The sequence below is a fragment of the Sus scrofa genome, chromosome 13 (genome assembly GCF_000003025.6).
Source record: "Sus scrofa isolate TJ Tabasco breed Duroc chromosome 13, Sscrofa11.1, whole genome shotgun sequence".
NCBI classification, from domain to species: Eukaryota; Metazoa; Chordata; class Mammalia; order Artiodactyla; family Suidae; genus Sus; species Sus scrofa.
This window is the reverse complement of record NC_010455.5, coordinates 70,365,113-70,385,552: the sequence shown is the minus strand read 5'-3', so window position 1 is coordinate 70,385,552 and position 20,440 is coordinate 70,365,113. Positions and strand designations below refer to the sequence as shown.

The following is a 20,440-nucleotide window of genomic DNA, read 5'->3' as shown; positions in this document are numbered from 1 at the left end:
TAGCCTGGGGTGGGGGTGGGGCCAAGACCACCAGAGCCTGGGCTGGGTCCTGGGACAGAGAAAGGGCATCAGTGGGAAAACCTGGAAAACACAAAGAAACCTACAGTTTAGTTGACTGGTAACTGACACAACTAATACCACACAAGTGTCCATCAGTGCCCCAGGTCCTTGGAGTGTGGTCGGAGTAGTAGCATAGATCTAAGGCAGGATAACTGAGCATGACAAAGCCACCAAGTGATGCTCTAAACCCAGAAGCTTCGTAACCACCCCACCTTGTCCTCCTCACAGGACCACAGGAAGACTGGATAAGGTCATGTACGCAATGGCCTTGTGCTGCACAAATACGTATGGTCACCACCACTAACAAATGATCTGTCAATAGGATCAGTGAGGAAAGTATTCAAATTCAAAAACTCTGCTATTCCGATACCAAATACTCTGTGACAAAGTAAAAAGGACAAATCCTAGAAACACACGAATTACCAAAACTGACTCAAGAAAAAAACAGAAAATCTGAAGAGACCTATAACAGGAGACTGAATCAAAAATCAAAACACTCCCAACAGAGGGGTCAAAATGGGAGAAGGATGAAGCTCACCTCCCCCCCACCACATCCAATCACACGTCCATGTGGCACAAGTGCCACAGAAAATGAACTGGAAACTGACTGAAGACGCCCATGACCAAAGCTGCAAGACACGTCTCCACATCATCAGGGAGGACAGAAAAAGGGATGGCGATGGCGCCAGGTTGGGACCAGAGCCCTGGGAGGATCTGCCAGGAAGAGAAGGTTGCTCTGGGAGCATTGCTGCCTGCTGGGAAGCCCAAGAGAGATGGAAGGCCGGAGAAGCCCAGAATGACTGGTGAGGAGTGGGGAGGGTGGTGTGCCAGCATCCACAGCAGGGAGAGACCCCGCCCCCTCCCCAACCCAAAGGGGTAAAGGTCCTGACCCCGCTCACTCCACACCACAGCCTGTTGCTAGATAGGTGCAGATTCAGTCGAGCTGCACAGAGTCAGATGGCGTTACCTGGGGGTACTGCTGAGACCACTGTCAGTGCACACAGGATGGGGAGCGCTGGGCAGACAGTGTCAGCACACACACCACGCAATTCCTCAAGAATGCACAGCAGCTAAGCAATGAATCCTGAGCAGACAAGCCCGTGAGAGGACTCAACCCAGCTGCACAGATACTCCAGAGGGCCTGGGGTGTTTTAAGTGCACACGTGACACAGGCAGGAGTGGCCGAGAGCCCTGCACACATGACAAACGCAGTCTGGGCACAGCAGACACTATGGGTGAGTGCACCAGGCAGTGGCACAAAAACATTCTGCCAGGTTCTGAATTTTGGGCTGACAGGCCCTGGCAGGAGTACCTGGCTGTGCCCACCCCACCCTGCAGCTTAGCGCTAGTTCTGGTCCTGGGAGAGGCCTGTCAGGGGCAGCCCAGGTCCCGCATGGCAGTACAGGCACCCAGATTCCTGCAGCCACAAGGCCCTGATTTCCACACCTGGATTCCTGCAGTCTCATCCACACCACAGCCTTACAGCAGATATAGGGCAAAAACAAGAGAGAAAGAGGCAGTCCTGGGCTGCTGCCAAATGCAACTGTAGATGCCTACAGAGACGGCACAAGGACTCACCATAAAAGCACAGGCCTCATTTCCTTCAGTGGTCACCTCCTTCAGGGAAAGGCACACACTCAAGGGCAATGGAATGTGATCTACTCCAAAGCCTGGGGAGCAGTCGCCAGCCCCTACAGGGAGGTGACAGTCACAAGGCAAAGAGAAGGCCCCACCACACACCAGGGGCCACACCCTCATCATCACACCAGTCACACCGTCTGGATAAGGGGATAACGGCCAGCACACTCGGAGGAATGAAACGGCTGGCATCCACACCAAAACAAGCTTTAGCACAAAACTACTGAACACTCACAATCTACACAGAGATGCTCCCACATAACAATACTCTGCCAAGACCACAGTAGGTAACAGTTTCTCCTAAATTCATAGAGACGAACAAAGTACAACAAAAAGCAAAGGAACTACAGCCAATTAAAGAACAAAAGAAATCCTCTGAAAGAACAAATAATGAAACAGACCTCACCAGTCTACTAGACCCCAAGTTCAAAAAGGAGGTAATAAAAATGCTAAAGAATTAAGAAAGATTATTGATAGAAATGCAGGTTTCTGTACCAAGGAACAAGAAACTATAAAGATGAACCTATCAAAATTACACAATTGCCGAGATAGAAAGCAATCTAGAAGCAATGAATAGGAGAATGACACAGAAGAATGAATAGATGATTTGAAAGACAGAATGATAGAAATCACCCAATCAGAAGAACAAACAGAAAAATAAATGGAAAGCAAAAATAAAGCAATATATGAGATCTAAAGGATAATACAAAGCATGCCAACCTTTGCACAGGTTGGCACATGGGTTCCAAGAAGAAGAAAGAGAAAAGAGGATCAAAAATGTACTGGAAGAAGTTATGGCTAAAAACCATAGGATACTGTACCCAGCAAGATCATATTTAGAATTAAAGGAGAGAGTAAAAGATGCAAAAACTAAAGTAATTCAGTTACACTAAAAGAAACTACTGTAAAGGGAAAATCACAACAAGAAAGGAAAATATATAAAAGGACTGAAGGTCACTGAAATACGTCAGTACACAAGTTAAAAAATAATCAAAAAGCTTTGTGAAATGAGTATAACTACAACTAATAGCAAAAGAATAAGCAAGAAGATAGAAAGCAGAACATTAGAACCAGAAAATGTGGAGGGGAGTGTTTGAACTTGTATGACTATCAGCTTAAACCAAATAGATATAGATATGGAGCAATATACTTGAAACTCCATAGTAACCAAGAATCAAACATACAATAAATTCACAAAAAACAAGAAGGAATTCGAGCATACTACCAAAGGAGATCATCAAACTACAAAAGGAAAGACAAAAAGAAATAAAAGACAGCTGGAAAACAAGACCTAAAATGGCAATAAATACATACCTGTCAGTAATTACTTTAAATGTCAATGGACTAATAAATGCTCAGATCAAAAGACATGCTGCTACAAGAGACGCACTTTAGGAAGAAAGACACACAGACTGAAAGTGAGAAATGGAAAAACATTTCATGAAATGGAAACAACAAGAAAGCAGGGATAGCAATACTCATAAAAAACAAAGTAGACTTTAAACAAAAACCATAAAGACAAAGAAGGGAGTTCCTGCTGTGGTGCAAAGGGATCAGCAGCATCTCTGGAGTGCTGGGATGCAGATTCAATCCCTGGCCCCCAGCAGAGTGGGCTAAGGATCCACCATTGCTGCAGCTGTGGCATAGGTCGCAACCGCAGATCAGATCTGATCCCTGGCCTGGGAACCTTGTCACAGGGCAGCCAAAGAAGAACAAAAGAAAAGAAAAACAAGGATAGTACATAACAATGAAGGCATCAACAGAAAAAGTGCATATTACACTTGTTAACACATATACCCCCAATACAGGAGCATTTAAATATATAAATCAAGAGTTCCCACTGTGGCTCAGAGGAAACGAACCTGACTAGTATCCATGAGAATGTGAATTCGATTCCTGGCCTCACTCACTGGGTTAGGAATCCAGCACTGCCGCAAGTTGTGGCACAGGTTGCAGACATGGCTCAGATCTGGCATTACTGTGGCTGTGGTATAGGCTGGCAGCTGCAGCTCCAATTCAACCCCTAGCCTGGGAACTTCCATATACCACAGGTGTGGCCCTTAAAAAAAAAAAAGAAAAGAAAAGAAAATTCATGTACCCTAGTTTGAGACTTGCTTTTCTTGCAGAAAAGGAAAAATTGACAGGAGTATAATAATAGTAAAAAACTGTAACACCCGCCTACATCAATGGACAGATCATCCAGACAGAAAAATTGGTAAGGCAACAGAGGTACAAAATGACACAACAGACCAGTTGGGCTTAGATATATATAGAACACTATATTAAACAACAACAACAATGAACACACTTTCTTTTCAAGTAATCAAGGAACATTCTCAAGGATAGACCACATACTAAATCACAAAAACAAAAAGCAAAAAGCCTCTACAAATTTAAGAGGATAGATATTTTCAAGCATTTTTTCTGACCACGACAGTATGAAACTAGAAATCAACCACAGAAAGAAAAATGGGAAAAGAACAAATACATGAGGTCTAAGCAATATGCTACTAAGTAAGAGTCGATGAAATCCAAGAGGAAATCAGAATTATTTCAAGACGAATGAAAATGAAAACATAGTCTTACAAAATCTATGGGATGCAGCAAAACAGTTCTAAAAGGAAAGTTGACAGTAATATAGGCCTTCCACAAAAACTAAAAAAATCTCAAATAAACAAGATAACCTGCCACCTAAAAGATTTAGAAAAAGAACTAACAAGACCCAAACTCAGCAAAAGGAAGGCAATAATAAAGATCAGGGAGGGGGTTCCCATTGTGGCTCAGTGGTATCGAAGCCAACTAGTACCATGAGGATGCGGGTTTGGTCTCTGGCCTCGCTCAGTGGGTTAAAGATCTGGCGTTGCCATGAACTGTGGTGTAGGTCACAGACGCAGCTTGGATCTGGTGTTGCTGTACCTGTGGTATAGGCCAGCAGGTGCAGCTCCAATGTGACCCCTAGCTTGGGACTCTCCATATGCTATGGGTGCAGTCCTAAAAAAAGAAAAAAAGGGAAAAAAAAATCAAAGAGCAAATAAATAAAAGAGAGATCAAAAAAAATAAATAAATAAAAAATAGCAATAAGACCAAGAGCTATTTCTTTTTTTTTTGAATGATGAACAAAACTGACAAATCTCTAGCCAGGCTTACCAAAAAGAAAAGAGAGAGGACCCAAACAAAATAAGAAATGAAAGAGGACAAATAACTGATACCACAGAAATACAAAAACAAAAACAAAAACCCACAAAAAAAATACTACAAATACTTGTAGGCAAACAAATTGGACAACGTGGAAGAAACGGACAAGTTTCTAGTAACATACAGTCTGCCAAAACTGAGTCAAGAAGAAACAGATAATTTGAACAGACTGTCCATTAGAAGTAAAACTGAATCTACGATTTAAAAAATTCCCTGCAAACGGAAGTCCAGGACCAGCTGGCTTCACTGGGGAATTCTGCCAAACACAGAAAACAGAACTTTTTTACCTGTTTATCTCAAACTATTCCCCCAAAAAATGAAGAGACAGGAACACTCTTAAAGTCATTCTATGGGAGTTCTCTTATAGCACAGTGGGTTAAGGATCCAGCGTTGTCACTGTGTATCAGCTTAGGCCACTGCTGTGGTACAGATTTGATCCCTAGGCCAGGAACTTCCACATGCCATGGGCATGGCCAAAAAAAAAACCACACACAAAAAAATAAAAAAATCCAAAGTCATTCTATGAAGCCACAATCACCCTGATATGAAAACCAAAGACACTACAAGAAAACATAATTCAGCCCCAAATCTTTGATGAATATAGATGGAAAAATCCTCAACAAAATATTAGCAAATCGAATCCAACAATACATACAATGGACCATACTCCATAATCGAATTAGAGTCACTCCAGGGTTTCAAATACACAAACCAATGTGATACACCACATTAACAAAAGAGGAGACAAAAATCATATAATCATCTCAATTGATGCAGAAAAAGCATTTGACATGGAGTTCCCGTCATGGCTCAGTGGTTAACGAATCTGACTAGGAACCATGAGGTTGCGGGTTCGATCCCTGGCCTTGCTCAGTGGGTTGGGGATCTGGTGTTGCCGTGAGCTGTGGTGTAGGTTGCAGACGTGGCTCGGATCCTGCGTTGCTGTGGCCCTGGTGTAGGCTGGTGGCTACAGCTCCAATTCGACCCCAAACCTGGGAACCTCCATATGCTGTGGGTGCGGTCCTAGAAAAGGCAAAAAGACAAAAAGACCAAAAAAAAAAAGCATTTGACAAAATTCAATATCCATTCATGCTAAAAACTCTCATCAAAGTAGATACAAAGGGAACATAACATGACAAAAGGCAACTACATCAAACCCGCAGCCAACATAATACTCAACAGTGGAAAACTGAAAGCCCTCCTGATAAATTCAGAAATAAGACAGGAATGCCCACCCTTGCTGCTTCTATTTAACACAGTATTGGAAGCCCTAGCTACAGCAATCGGACAAAAAAAAAAAAGAAAAAGGCATCCAAATTAGAAAAGAAAAAGTAAAACTGACAGTATTTGCAGATTACATGATAGTCTATATAGAGAACGAGTCTATATAGAGAACGCTAAAGAATCCACACAATCCATTGACAGGAGTAGATAATGAAGATGTGGTACATACACACAATGGAATATTACTGAGCCATTAAAAGGAAAGAAATAACAGCATTTGCAGCAACATGGATGGACCTAGAAATTATCATGCTAAGTGAAATTAGTCGGACAGTGAGACACCAACATCATATGCTGTCACTTACATGTGGAATCTAAAAAGAGGACACAATGAACTTCTTTGCAGAACAGATACTGACTCACAGACTTTTAAAAAAACTTATGGTTTCCAAAGGAGACAGGCTGGAGGTGGGGGGATAGGCTGGGGGTTTGGGATGGAAATGCTATAAAATTGGGTTGTAATGATTGTGGTATAAATGTAATAAAATTCATTTGAGTAATTAAAAAAAGAATTCACACAAAAACTGTTAGAATTAATGATTTCAGCAAGGTGGCATAATACAAGATTAATATAGAGATATCTGTTGCACTTCTTTACATTAACAAATATCAGAAAGAGAAAGTTAAAAATTCCATTTAAATTCACATCAAGGAGATCCTTGGTGGCCTAGTGGTTAAGAGATCTGGTGTGCTCACTGCTGTGGCTCAGGTAGTTGCTGTAACATGAGTTCAGACCCTGCCCCAGGAACTTCCATATGACACAGGCACAGCCAAAAAAAAAAATATAATTGATAAAAATAAACAAACAGAATTGCATTAAAAAAATACCTAAGGAAGTTTCCACTGTGGTGCAGTGGTTAAGGATCTGGTATTGCCAGGGAACTTCTGTATGCTGCATATACAGGGAAAAAAAAAACCCACCTAGGAATAAACCTAACTAAAGAAATAAAAGACTTATATGCTGAAAACCATAAAACACTGATAAAACTGAAGATGGTTCAAAGAAATGGAAAGCTATCCCAAGCTCTTGGATTGGAAGACTATTATTGTTATTATTACTATTACTATTATTATTTGGCCACCCTGCAGCACGTGGAGCTCCTAGGCCAGGGATCAGATCCAAGCCATGGCTACGAACTAAGCCACAGCTGCAGCAACACCAGGCTGGGGATCAAACCTGTGTTCCAGTGTTCCCAAGACGTTGCCAATCCTATTGTGCCATAGTGGGAGCTCCCGGAAGAATATTATTAGCATGGCCATGCTACCCAAAGCAATCTACAGGAGTAATGCTATCCTTATCAAAATACCAGACATTTTTCACAGAATTTGAACAAATAATCCTAAAATGTGTGTGGAACCATAAAAGACCCCAAGTTGACAAAGCAATCCTAAATGAAAAAAGCTGGAGGCATAATCCTTCTGAGACTTTAGACAATACTACAAAGCTAGAATAATCAAAACAACATGGTATAGGCACAAAAAACAAACATATGAATCAAGAGAACAGAATAGAGCTCCCGAAAATTAACCCATGCACCTACCATCAACTAATCTAGGACAAGGGAAGCAATATACAGTGGAAAAAAGACAGTGCCTTGAACAAGTGGTGCTGGGAAAACTGGAGAGCTACATTCAAAACAATTTGATTAAAATATTCCCTCACACCATATGCAAGATTAAACTCAAAATGACTAAAAGACCTAAATGTAAGACCAGAAACCATAAAATTCCTAGAAAAGAACACAGGCAGAAGATTGACATAAATCATAGCAACATTTTCTTGAATCTGTTTCCTAAGGAAAAGGAAATAAACAAATGGAACAGAATTAAACTTAAAGGTCTTTGCATATAGCAAAGGAAACCATTAACAAAATGAAAAGACAACCTACTGAATGGGAGAAAATATTTGCAAATGATGAAGCTGACAAAGAGTTAATCTCCAAAATATACAAACAGCTCAACAAACAACTCAACATCAGAAAAACAAACAAACAAACAAAAAAAAACAAACACAGAAATTCCCTTTTAGCACAGCAGGTTAAGGATCCAGCATTTCTGCAGCTGTGATAACAGGCTGCAATTTCAGTGTGGGTTTGATCCCTGGCCCAGGAACTTCCACATGCCACAGGTGCAGCCAAAGGAAAAAAAAAGGGCAGAAGATCTGAACAGACATTTTTTCAAAGAAGACATAATATGGTTATCAGGCACACAAAAAGATACTCGACATCATTAATTATTAGAGAAATGTGAATCAAAACCACAATGAGGCATCACCTCTCATCTGTCAGAATGGCCATCATCAAAAAGTCTACAAATAACAAACGTTGGAGAGGATGTGAAGAAAAGGGAATCCTATGTACACTGCTCGCAGGAATGTAAATTGGTGCATCCACTATGGAGAACAGTACAGAGGTTTCTTAATAAAGTAAAAATAGAACTACCAAATGATCCAGCAATTCCACTCCTGGGTATATCTAGGGAAAACAAAAACTCTATTTCAAGGAGATACACGCATCCCAATGTTCAATGCAACACTATTCACAATATCTAAGACATGGAAGCAACCTAAATGTCCACTGACAGAGGAATGGATAAAAATGCAGCTTGCGCTCTTGGGGACACGCGCACGCACACACACAATGGAATACTACCCAACCATCCAAAAGAATGAAATAATGCAACTTGCAGCAACATGGATGGACTTAGAGAATATTATGTTAAATGACATAAGGCAGAGAAAGACAAATACTTTGTTATCACTTACATGTGACATCTAAAAAAAAATACAATGAATGTATACACAAAACAGAAAGAGACTCACAGACAAACAAACTTGTTACAAAGGGGAGTGAGAAGGGGAAGCCAAATTAGGGTATGAGATTAACAGATACAAACTACTACATGTAAAATAGATAAGCAACAAGGATTTACCATTATATTGGGGTTTTTTTGTTTGTTTTTATCTTTTTAGTACCACACCCACAGCATACAGAGGTTCCCAGATGAGAGGTCTAATCAGAGCTGAAGTTGCCGGCCTAGGCCACAGCCACTGCAACACAGGATCCGAGCTCCACAGCTCACACCAACACCAGATTCTTAACCCACTGAGCAAGGTGAGGGGTTGAACCTGCATCTTCATGGATGCTAGTCACAATCATTTCCACTGAGCATGACGGGAACACCTACATCCATTATCTTACAATAACCTATAATGGAGTATAATCTGCAAAAATACTGAACCACTCTGCTGTACATTTGAAACATAACATTGTAAATCAACTATACTTCAATTAAAATAAATAAAGAACAACCAAGATACTCGGCAGTGAAATAGTGAAATATTTCCCTCCCAATATCAAGAGCCAGACAAGGAGGTCTGTTTTTTTTTTTTTTTTTTTTTTTTTTTTTTGGCTATGCCTGTGGCATATGGAAGTTCCTGGGCCGGGGACTGAATCCGTACCACATCAGTGACAACATTGGAACCTCAACCTGCTGAGCCCACCAGAGATTTCCAGGGATGCCTGCTTTTGCCACTGCTTCTCTATTCTGCACTGGAAGTTCTAGCCAGAGCAACTGGGCAAGAACAAGAAACAAAAGACATCCAAGCTAGAAAAGTAAAACTACCTCTATTCACAGATGCCAAGATCGTGTATATAGAAAATCCCAAAGAATGCATATGAAACTGCTAAATGAATTCAGCAAAGCTGCAAGATATAAAGTTAACACAATCAGCTGTTTTGCTGAACAAAACAATGAACAATCTAAAAAGGAAATTACAATAGCATTAAAAAAAATAAAATACCTAGAAAAAAGTTTAAGCAAAGAGCTGAAAGACATGGACACTGAAAACTACAAAACCCAACTAAAGAAATTTAAAAAAACAAAAAAACTGCCCTACTTATGGACTGGAAAACTTAATATGTACTATGTAGCAACACTACCCAAATCAATGTACAGATTCAAGGCAATCTCAGTCAAAATGGCTTTTTTTTTTTTGCAGAAATGGAAAAGTTGACTATCAAATTAACCTAAAATTGCACAGCGCCCCACGAGTCAAAAGAGCATTACAGGATTGTATTCTTTTGATTTCAAAACTTACTACAGATTTAGGAGTTCCTGTTGTGGCTCAGTGGTCAACAAACCCAATTAGTATCCATGAGGACGCAGGTTCGATCCCTGGCCTTGCTGAGTGGGTTAAAGATCTGGCGTTGCTGTGGGCTGTGGAGCTTACACCACAAAAGCATGGCACTGGTGTAAGGCCTGACATGTAGAAGAATGGAACAGAACAGAGTCCAGTGTCTATGGTCAACTGATTTTTGCTAAGTGTGCCAAGACCGTTCATTCCCACTGGGAAACTAATCTTTTCAACAAACAGTGAACAATAATACAACAAACATACAACAAATAACTGAAAGACCATTCTTTTCAATGAATGTGGTGGGACAAGTGGATACTGAACATCTACCTCACATCATATATAAACATTAACTCTACATGGATGAAAGACCTAAATGCAGGTCTTATACAAAAGTACAGGGGGAAATCATGATCTTGGATTTGGCAGTCAATTCTTAACATGACACCAAAAGTACAAGGAACAAGAGAAAAACAGAAAACTGGACTTTGTGAAAATTAAAATTTTGTGCATCAAAGGACTTAATGAAAAACTGAAAAGACAACCTATAGAATGGGAGAAAATATTTGTAAAGCATGTATCTGACAGGCATCTAGTATCCAAAATTATAAAGAACTTTCACTACTCAACAACAAAAAGACAAAGAACACAATTTAAAAATGGACAGAGGACTCAGACATTTCTCCAAAGAAGACAAGTGAATGGCCAATAAGCACAGAAGATGGTAACCACTCTTACCACTGGGGGAATGCAGACCAAACCCACAATGAGATACCACTTCACATTTGTTAGGATGACTATAAGCCAAAAAATGGAAAAATAACAAGTACTGGTGAGGATTTGGAGAAACTGGAATCCTTGTATGTTGCTGGTGGGAAAGTAAGATGGTGCAGCTGCTAAGTAAACCAGTTTGGCAGTTCCTCCAAAAGTTAAACATAGAATTACCATATGACCCAGCAACCCCACTCCTAGGTATATACACCCAAAAGAACTGAAAACAAGCAGCCATATAAATACTTGTCCACATATTTATAGCAGTGCTCTTCGCAACAGCCGGAAAGTGGAGAACAAGGAAAATGACCATCAACTGATGAATGGATAAGCAAAATGTGATCTATTCAGACAATGGAATACTCTTCACCATAAAAAGGAATGAAGCACTGCTGAGTGTTATAAATGTGAATGAACCTTGAAATGGTCACATAAGTTGTCCCTCAGTTATCTGCTGGAGACTGATTTAGGGACTCCCTCGGGACCAAAATCCACAGATGCTGAAGTCCCTCACAGCAAATCTGATGGTATAGTCAGCCCTCCATATCCAAGGGTCTGCATCCTCAGATTCAACCAACTGCAGACAGAAATTAGATGGGCAGGTGGTTGACTCTGTGAATACAGAAACTGAAGATAAGGAGGTCCGATTATACTGTGACTTCTTTTATATGGAATATCCAGAATATGTCAATCCATAGTGAGGGAACAAAGACAGTTGGGTGTCAGATACTTGAGGAGATGGGAGGAGGAGGAAGAATGGGGAGTAACTGTGTGATGCATATGGGTCTCCTTCTAAGGCAGTGAGGATGTTTTGCAAATAGATGGAGGTGGTGGCTGTACAACCTGGCAAATGCACCAAGTGTCACTCAACTGTTTACGTCTTTAAAAAAGTATTTCTTGCTTACTAAAACTGCACAAGCAAAACAAACATATGAACACAGGAACGCAGGAACAAAGTCTGGGAGGACAATGCTGAAATACTGTTTTTCTCTGGGTGGTAGCATTACAGCAGAATTACTGGCCGGCTATCTCAGACTTTTTCACGCCCCAAGTGAAAGGAAGAAAAGATGCCAGTCATCTGGCCTTTAAAGACACAAAAAGCCTGTCTCTTCCCCTAAATAGAATCTGAGGTTTAGACACAATGTATGTACCAACAGGAATCTTCCAGGGACCAAACTGTATTTCCACCTATTTCTGTTTTACTGAGAGAGGAACCTGAGGGCTTTTCAAGCATTTTACGAACCCAGTCTGCACACAAATTCCTAACCATGATTCCTGCACAGAACCCTCCTCACTGCACAGCCATCACCCAGCTCGGAGGGTAGGAACGCTTGCTCAAGGATTTCAGCAGCTAATCTGGAAAACATTTCCTTGGAACTTTTTTTTTTAATGGCCACACCAAGGGCATATGGAGGTTCCCAGGCCAGGAACTTCTGAGCCATACCTGCAACCTATACTGCAGCTGTGGCAGCGCCAAATCCTTTAACCCACTGTGCTGGGCTGTGGATCACACCCACACCTCCGCAGAGAGCTGAGCAGCTGCAGTCAAATTCTTAATCCACTGCACCATGCCAGCAACTCCTCTTGGGAACTTTTAAACAGTATTTTTTAACTACCATAAACAATCTAGGGTACCTGACCAAAAATTAGCTTCTTTAATACACCGGGACACCAAGTAACAAATAGGAGACAGAGCAGGACTTCGATGCTCATGCTGGTCCCAATCTGACTCCTTTGCTACCAACTGAATGACCTGAAGAAAGTGACCCAGCAGCTCTGAGCTTCAGTACCTATTTTTATTTTTCTATGAGAGAAGTGAGCAAGGAAATACAAAAAGAGCTGGACCAGTACCTGGCACATGACTGCCATGATCATTGGCTTAACAGACCTAATGAAAATAGTGCCCCTGGGGTGTCACTCACATGGACCAACTCTTCATCATCTCTTGCAGAGTAAATAGCAAACCTCCTCTCCAACGTCGTCTGCAGGCCATCCTGCTCATTGGTTGAAAGGTCTGCATTAACTGTAAATGTTCCAATGAACCTGGAGAGAAACCAGGCACCACTATGTCAGAGATCAGGGCACAGAGGAACTGTTCTCTTGCAGCCAAAATTCAGAGGGGGGAGTCTCGGGAGGGGCCTGGGCTCCTCTTCCCAGCCTATCTGGCTAACTCCTACTTATCACCGAAGACCCTACTCAGACCACAACCCCTGGGGGCATTCCCAGTCCCCCATGGAGGGTCTGTGGCACTGACCTGCACCCAGCCTCTGAGACACAAATCCTACACTATTTTCTGCAGGACAGGCCAGAGGGCCCTACCATTTCACCAGGTTCGACAGGTAGCAGACATCCACGTCTTGGGGTGGCACTTTGGTAAAGCGAGTTGGGATGATGGAGAGGCCAATGGCACGCAGGTCTGGCTGGCTGCAGATGCTATTTCGATAGAAGCCATTTGCCAGCAGACACAGAAGGTGGACCTGGCAAGAGGAAGAACGGAAGGCTGAAAACCAGAGGGTTTTTTTCTGCCAAATTCAAAGCCATTTTGTGGACAGGAAATATGTGCCATCACTTCCACATCAACACTAATGCTTCCTTTTCCCAGCAGCCCCTGGCTTAGCCTTCAACTCCTCCTCTCCAGATGCTCCCTGCCTCCAGTCTCAATGCCATACAACACAAACTTCCCTCTTCTTAGAGGCCTTGCCCTTAGAGACACATACTCAAGGATTTATGGATGAACTGTCACAAAGTCTGGGTTTTGCTCCAAAAGGATCAGGAGGAACAGAGTTGGGGCAGGCCAGGCCACGGCTATGCGCCCCCATGTGCATGAACCCAGCCTCCTCTGCTGCAGAGACACACCTCTCCCCACGTGCGACCCGGCCTCCTACAACCACACAGCTATGCCCTTCCTGGCACAAGGCCTGGCACTGTTCCCCCTCCTTCCCAACTACAGTCGCCTGCTCTGTCCCATGGACCCTTCTCCCTTCATTTAAACTTCACACCCTGAGTCACAGTCATCCTTCCCTTCCCCTCACGCTGGCCCTGTCACCTTCACAGGTGGTGCCCCTCCCTCACCCCATCACCGCACTCCTCTGGCTGCCCACTGCCCATCAGAGGAAAGTCAAAGTGCTCCCCTCCCTTGCTCTACACTGTCCCCACGGCACAGCTGCCTCTGCTTACAGGCCCGCTGACTGTCCCGCCAACCCCACCGCCAGCAGCCTTCCAGGCCGCGACCTCTCCACATGCCGCCCTTCCTTCCAACCAGGCCCCAGTCCTCTCTCCTAAACAAGGCCTTCCTGGCCTATCGAGGACACTCATCTCTCTCCTTGTCCTACATTTCATCTCAACTTTCCCTGTTCTGAGGTATTGTCCTGTCTGGGAGAGGAACAATTCCTGAATGGTGGGAACACGCTTCATGCACGTCTATCCCCATAGCACCAAGCGCTGCCAGGTACGCAGGGCCTGTTCAGCCAGTACCAGCTCAAGTCAGGAGCCACTGTGGCTATGGTTAAGAGCAGATCCTATGTTAACAAACAGCTGAGAGAAGGGATAGAAGCGCCTGGGACCAAGCCCTGCTATACACCCAGCGCTGGGCTGCCTACTTTGCACGTAGTATCCACTTAAGCCTCATGACCACCCTCCTGGGCAGACCCTGTACTCACCCCCACCTCAGGACAGAGCAAGAAATACACTGAGGTCACGGCCCCCCCCAACCTACCTTGTGTGTGTCCTCATGGACTTCCTTATTGAAACGCTTCATCATCCTCCGCAGCTGTGTCTCAAACTCCATTTTTATCTTTTCACTGCAATGCACATTGAAAAATCCGAGAATGAAATGGGAACCTGAAGCCTGACCGCTCATCCCTGGCAATGCCTTTCAGCTGCAATGATTAGAGGCTGTGCTACTCAGTGGGCCACAGGCTGGCGATTCCCTGCAGCTTCTCACCTGTGGACCTGGCTGGGGACACTCCCACCCTGACCGCCTTCCCCTTGACCTACAGCTGTACGGCCTCCCAGAACTGACTCACGCCTCAGCACCCACCACCCAAGTTAGTGCACGTTCACCTTGTGCAACAGGGCTCTGGTCTAAAATTTCTCATGTGTCCCAAGCGTCCTGAAGAAAATGTGGTGCTTCCCGAATGACAGCTCTTCTCTCCCTCCTTCGGGCCTAGTAACATGCCTGCCACACAAGGGATCTCAGGAAACGATTAACTATATAAGGAGATGCGCTCCATAGCGCCAAGCCCCCGGGGGCTGCAGAGGTACTGGGGATCCCGGGGAGGGTGGGGGCACCTGACCACGGTGGGCACTGCTGCAGTCCTGCAGGGTGACATGGAGCAGGAAGGTCAGCCTGACAGAGACACAGATCTCAGCTCCTCCACTTACAGCTGAGTGACTTCTGAAATGCCACTTAACCTCTGAGGCTCCGGCTCCCGGTTCCTGCACCACCCCAAAGATTAAATGACAACAGGCGACCTGCAGCGCCCTTGGCACACACAGGTGTTCAGCACGGGAGTCTCCCTCCCCATCTCCTGCCCTCCCAGAACACAAAGGTTTTTCCCTCAAGTCCTAAAGGTGAGTCCAGGGCTCTCACCTACGGCTGCTGAAACTGGGCCCTCAGCCCAGGTTGCCTATGTGACTTTCAATAGTTTTCCTAAAAGAGCAGCTGCTGCTGATTATATGTGACAGCCATCTAGAAGCAAGTGCTTAATGAATCTTACCTTCTTTCTCGTGCTTTCACCTGCTCTGGGGTTTCAATTTCTATCTCCACTGGCTTCACAGGCACAGCAGATTTAGAGAAGGCTGTGTTCTCTCCCAAGCCACCAGGCACAGGCTCAGTGAGTTCTACCAATGAGAATTTTGTAAATCAGTAGTAATAATTAGTATAGTAATAGGTACTGCACTGAACAAAACCAAGCTTCTGCTGGGATGGGAGAAATGAGGAATGGGTGTGAGGTAGGAAACTGTGGAGACCACTATTCCTACCATGCTCTGAGTTCCTGTAAAACAGCAGGCACTCTGCTTTCACATTTAACTGTCTCAGTAACCTGCGCAAGAATGCAAATAGCCCTCAGAGGAAGAACCTAAGGCTTACAGTGAGCTGAATCAGATACAGAACCCCAGTATCAGCAAGTGGATGCTCATGTTTGTGTTTTAGTAGAGACGTATTCTTTACCCAAAGGGGAAAAAGAAGACCAAATGAGAACAATTTCCTATTCTACTTTATGACAGTAATGCTCACGATAATTTGCTCTGTAGAGAAGCATGACTTCTGGTCTCAACTGTAAACTTGTACATGACAAGGAAGGTACCCTTTCCATCTCTTTATCCTCTACAATGCGGGTAAACACCAAGTGGAATAAATTAAATTTGCTGAACTGGATTTAACTGTGACTTTCATTAGCAATGGTTCTTTAAAAGAAGCTCTGGGACTAGAAGTAACGACACCCCACTGGCATGAAAACATCTAGTGCCAAGATCTTGATCCCTATGTACCAGTTCCTACAAAAATGAACGAGGGCTTCTTGGAGAAAAAAGGCTAATTCCAGGTCTGCAGCAAGCAAAGTAAAGGGAGATCCTGGAATATCTTATTGGCCAAAAAAACCAAAACATTCTCAAAAACTCACAAGGCCATGTCAAAAGGACACAGTGTCGCTAGCTTCCAGGGGCTCCTGTGGCACAGTCTGAAGATCAGAAAGTATAATGAGGATAACTGACAACAATATTATCCATAGTGATATTTAAAATAAATACAATTTTTTTTTTTTTTTTGTCTTTTTGCCATTTCTTGGGCCGCTCCCGTGGCATATGGAAGTTCCCAGGCTAGGGGTCGAATTGGAGCTGAAGCCGCTGGCCTACACCAGGGCCACAGCAACGCTGGATCCGAGCCGCGTCTGCAACCTACACCACAGCTCACAGCAATGCCGGATCATTACCCACTGAGCAAGGGCGGGGATCGAACCCGCAACCTCATGGTTCCCAGTCGGATTCGTTAACCACTGTGCCACGTCGGGAACTCCCCAAAATAAATACAATTCTTAAAAGGGAGAGCTTTTCATTATAGATCAAAGCTGGCTAGTAAATACACATGAAATGACAGAATCAGAACATTGCCACTTTGCAACACTCAATGTAATAATCTTTGATTCAGTTGAGGTCATCAACGCACATTCTAAGACCGTTAAGTAAAAAGTGATTGTGGAACATGACATTCTCCTGGACTCAGAGTTCCATTAGAGATGATCAACTACAAAAGGAAGAGGTACCTCAACAATGGCACCATCAGTAACACAGACAAGGTCAATCTCAGCATCCCTAGCAGACCGCCTGAAGTCAAGTGCCTCTGCCTCTTGATGCACACAATATGAAGCACAAAGCTCTGAGGTATTCTTGCCAAAAAACCTTTCAATCTAAATGCAACCAAGTCTCTGGACTTACCTTACAGTTTATAAGAAATTCAGGGGATGCTGAAACAAACTTACCACCACCCTGAGATGTCTGAGTGTTTACCAGGCAAAACCAGAATATGAGACATTCCACAACACAAGAGGCCAGGACTCCGAAAAAAAGCATGGCTATAAAAAGCTTAAAAGGTAGTCGGGGGGGTCCCCGCTCTAGATTAAAGAGACCAAACGAAAAGAACCAAAAACCCTTATTTGATCCTGCATGGGGGACAGGGGAACAGCTTTAAAGAATAGTTTTATAACAAGAGGGAGTTAATCTAGGTGTGGTAAGGATATTTCATTATGTAGGAGAATGTCTAATTCTTATGAGATCCCTGCTGAAGTCTCTACAAGTGAAAAATCAGGATATTTGAGATTTACTTTCACGTGACTCCACGATGAATATTTACAGAGAGAAAGACACATTCAATATGGCACAACAAAAAGCTTAGTGAGTCTAGGTGAAGAGCGCCAAGACGACATTTCGATTTCTTTGTAGGTTTGAACATTTTAAAAATAAGAAGCTGGAGAAAAGTCATGCTAGGCAGGAATCAGAGATGGTGACATTAGCTGCCATTTAAGTATATGGGGCACTAGGTCCAGCTTTTTGCTCACAACAATCCTGGAGCCTAGACCATCCGGCTCCGAGTGAGCATTCGATATTTACTGAATGTTAACAGTGAAAAACTCGGCTTGGACAGGTGGAGTTACTCATTCACACAGCTAGACAGGAGGCAGAACTGGACTCTGAACCAGGTCTAAGTCCTCCCAAAGCCTAGGCTCTCTCTTTCATAACCTCCTCCACTGACCGCAACCAGAGGAAAGGAATACACAACATGCTTTGGTAACCTGGTCATGAATTTTTCCATACATCAAAAGCAAGGCCCTGGATGGAGTTTCTGCTGTGGCACAATGGGTTAAGAATCCGACTGCTGAGGCTCAGGTTTGAGCCCTGGCCCACTTCAGTGGGTTAAAGGATCCAGCATGGCTGCAGCATACTTCCCAGCTGCGGCTCGTATTTAATTTAATCCCTGGCCTGGGAACTTCCATATGTCCTGGGTGTGAACATATTAAAAAAAAAAAAAAAAAAAAAAAAAAATCAAGTCCCTAGTGCAACCTCATTTTTGTCTTATTAGTTTCAAAAGAAAAGAACAGGATTGCAGTACGTGACACAACTCCAAACAGAATCAAACAGAAAAACAAGATCAAAGAACCCAGAGAGAGGGGAAGAGCCTTACCTTCCACCTCTTCCCAGTCATCCTCACTGTCCTCCTCGGCATCCCCTTCGCAGGCCCCTGTGTCCACGGCAGCCTCTTTCTTTGGAAGGTGCGTCTTCTTCCGGGCGCTTGTAAAGTCCCTGTGTAGAGATAACAGAAAGGATGATAAAGGCACCTCAGACATCCTGGCACCACATTTACGCTAAGCAGAGCTTTGAGGGCCCCATCTATTGAGATTCTGTTGCGATTAGTTGCCCATGACCTGTGAGCTCTGAGCCCCCTCCTTCATCCTTTATCAGCACAGACCTCGAGTTCCCAACAAGATGAGTCCTAATTATGGCCCCAGCACCAGATGGACCCTCAAAATAGGAGGAACCTACAACCTAGAGCTGAGCGGAGGGGAACTGTGGGAAGAAATCAGATAGCGTGAGTTCTAGGAGTAAAAGCTTACTGTCTGTATGAACACATGTGAGCCAGATGTCAGAAAGAAGAGGGAATTCACATTTGCTGACCCCACCATGAGCCAACTCAGAAGATTCTTTCCCTACCTTTGAGAAACAGGACAAAAGGACACTGAAGTTGCCAGAATTCTAACTTCTAGGTAAGTAGGGACGTGACTATATGCAGGAATGTCATATATAAAAACAGGCCCATGGACAGCTAGGTAGTTAAGTAGATAACTATGTAGATAAGTAGCTGGCTAAATGCTGGCTCAAGACTAAATGGTTGCTAATATGTAATATATTAATGCAAATTCTAAACACACTATGTGTTTAAAGCATTGAGTTTCTTTTAGCTTTTGTAAGACTTGACACATGGTATCAAGTGAAAATATTACCAAGATTTTAGCACAGACATTTAAAATAATAAGCCTCAGGCGAGTTCCCACTGTGGCTGAGCGATAATGAATCTGACTAGGATCCATGAGGAGGTGGGTTCGATCCCTGGCCCCATGCAGTGGGTTAAGGATCTGGCATTTCTGTGAGCTGTGGTGTAGGTGACAGATGTGGCTCAGATCTGGCGTTGCTGTGGCTAGGCTGACAGCTGCAGCTCTAACATGACCCCTAGCCTGGAACTTCCATACGCTGAGACTATGGTCCTAAGAAGACAAAAGTAAATAAATAAAAACACACACTCCCACTTTAGCCTGCCACTTTCAACACCAGAGAACCAGAAATTTCCCCTTAGAATAAATGTGGCAGAAATGTCTAAAGGGAAAGGGGACCAGAGCTTGCCTTGGCAGCACCTTGATCTACCTGTATGTGGATTTCTCCGCAGAAATAATTCAGCTTGTGGGAAGAGGCCACCAGGAAGCAGAGCTCAGAGGCATTCACAGGGAAAGTCTCAGGGAAAACAAGAGATGAAAGACGGTGGGAAATGAACATGCTTGCTCATGCTCCTTCCTACTGCTGCCCTGTCCTGGACTACTTTCTAAGCCAGGACTAGAGTTTGCGGGAGAAGCTGAACCAAAGAGTGAGGGTTTATTTTTGAACCAAAGAAAAAACTACTACCTCTCTGTTAGTCCTCTTTCTGCCCCCACCCTTCCAACTTCCCCAGGAAGCAGATGATCAAGTGTTTACCAGACTCAGAGCCACTGCTCACCCTGTATTAATAAGTCCATTCATGGTAAAAGGCCCTGCCCTAGACGCCACAAAGCATATACAAAAATAAACAGCACATGGTCCCAACCATCTGAGACC

General features: G+C 43.6%; 1 protein-coding gene across 8 annotated transcripts in view; it reads right to left on the bottom strand.

Moving 5' to 3' along the window:
* Window positions 1-20,440, bottom strand: part of XPC (XPC complex subunit, DNA damage recognition and repair factor) — a 48,354-nt gene that overhangs the window by 11,642 nt on the left and 16,272 nt on the right. For all 8 annotated transcript variants that reach the window (XM_021069374.1, XM_021069375.1, XM_021069376.1 and 5 more), the window contains 5 exons: window positions 18,762-18,880; window positions 15,802-15,925; window positions 14,799-14,883; window positions 13,403-13,560; window positions 13,006-13,126 (listed from right to left, as the gene is read on the bottom strand). In XM_021069374.1, coding sequence (XP_020925033.1) covers window positions 13,006-13,126; window positions 13,403-13,560; window positions 14,799-14,883; window positions 15,802-15,925; window positions 18,762-18,880 — 607 coding nt within the window. The remainder of the gene's footprint in view (window positions 1-13,005; window positions 13,127-13,402; window positions 13,561-14,798; window positions 14,884-15,801; window positions 15,926-18,761; window positions 18,881-20,440) is intronic.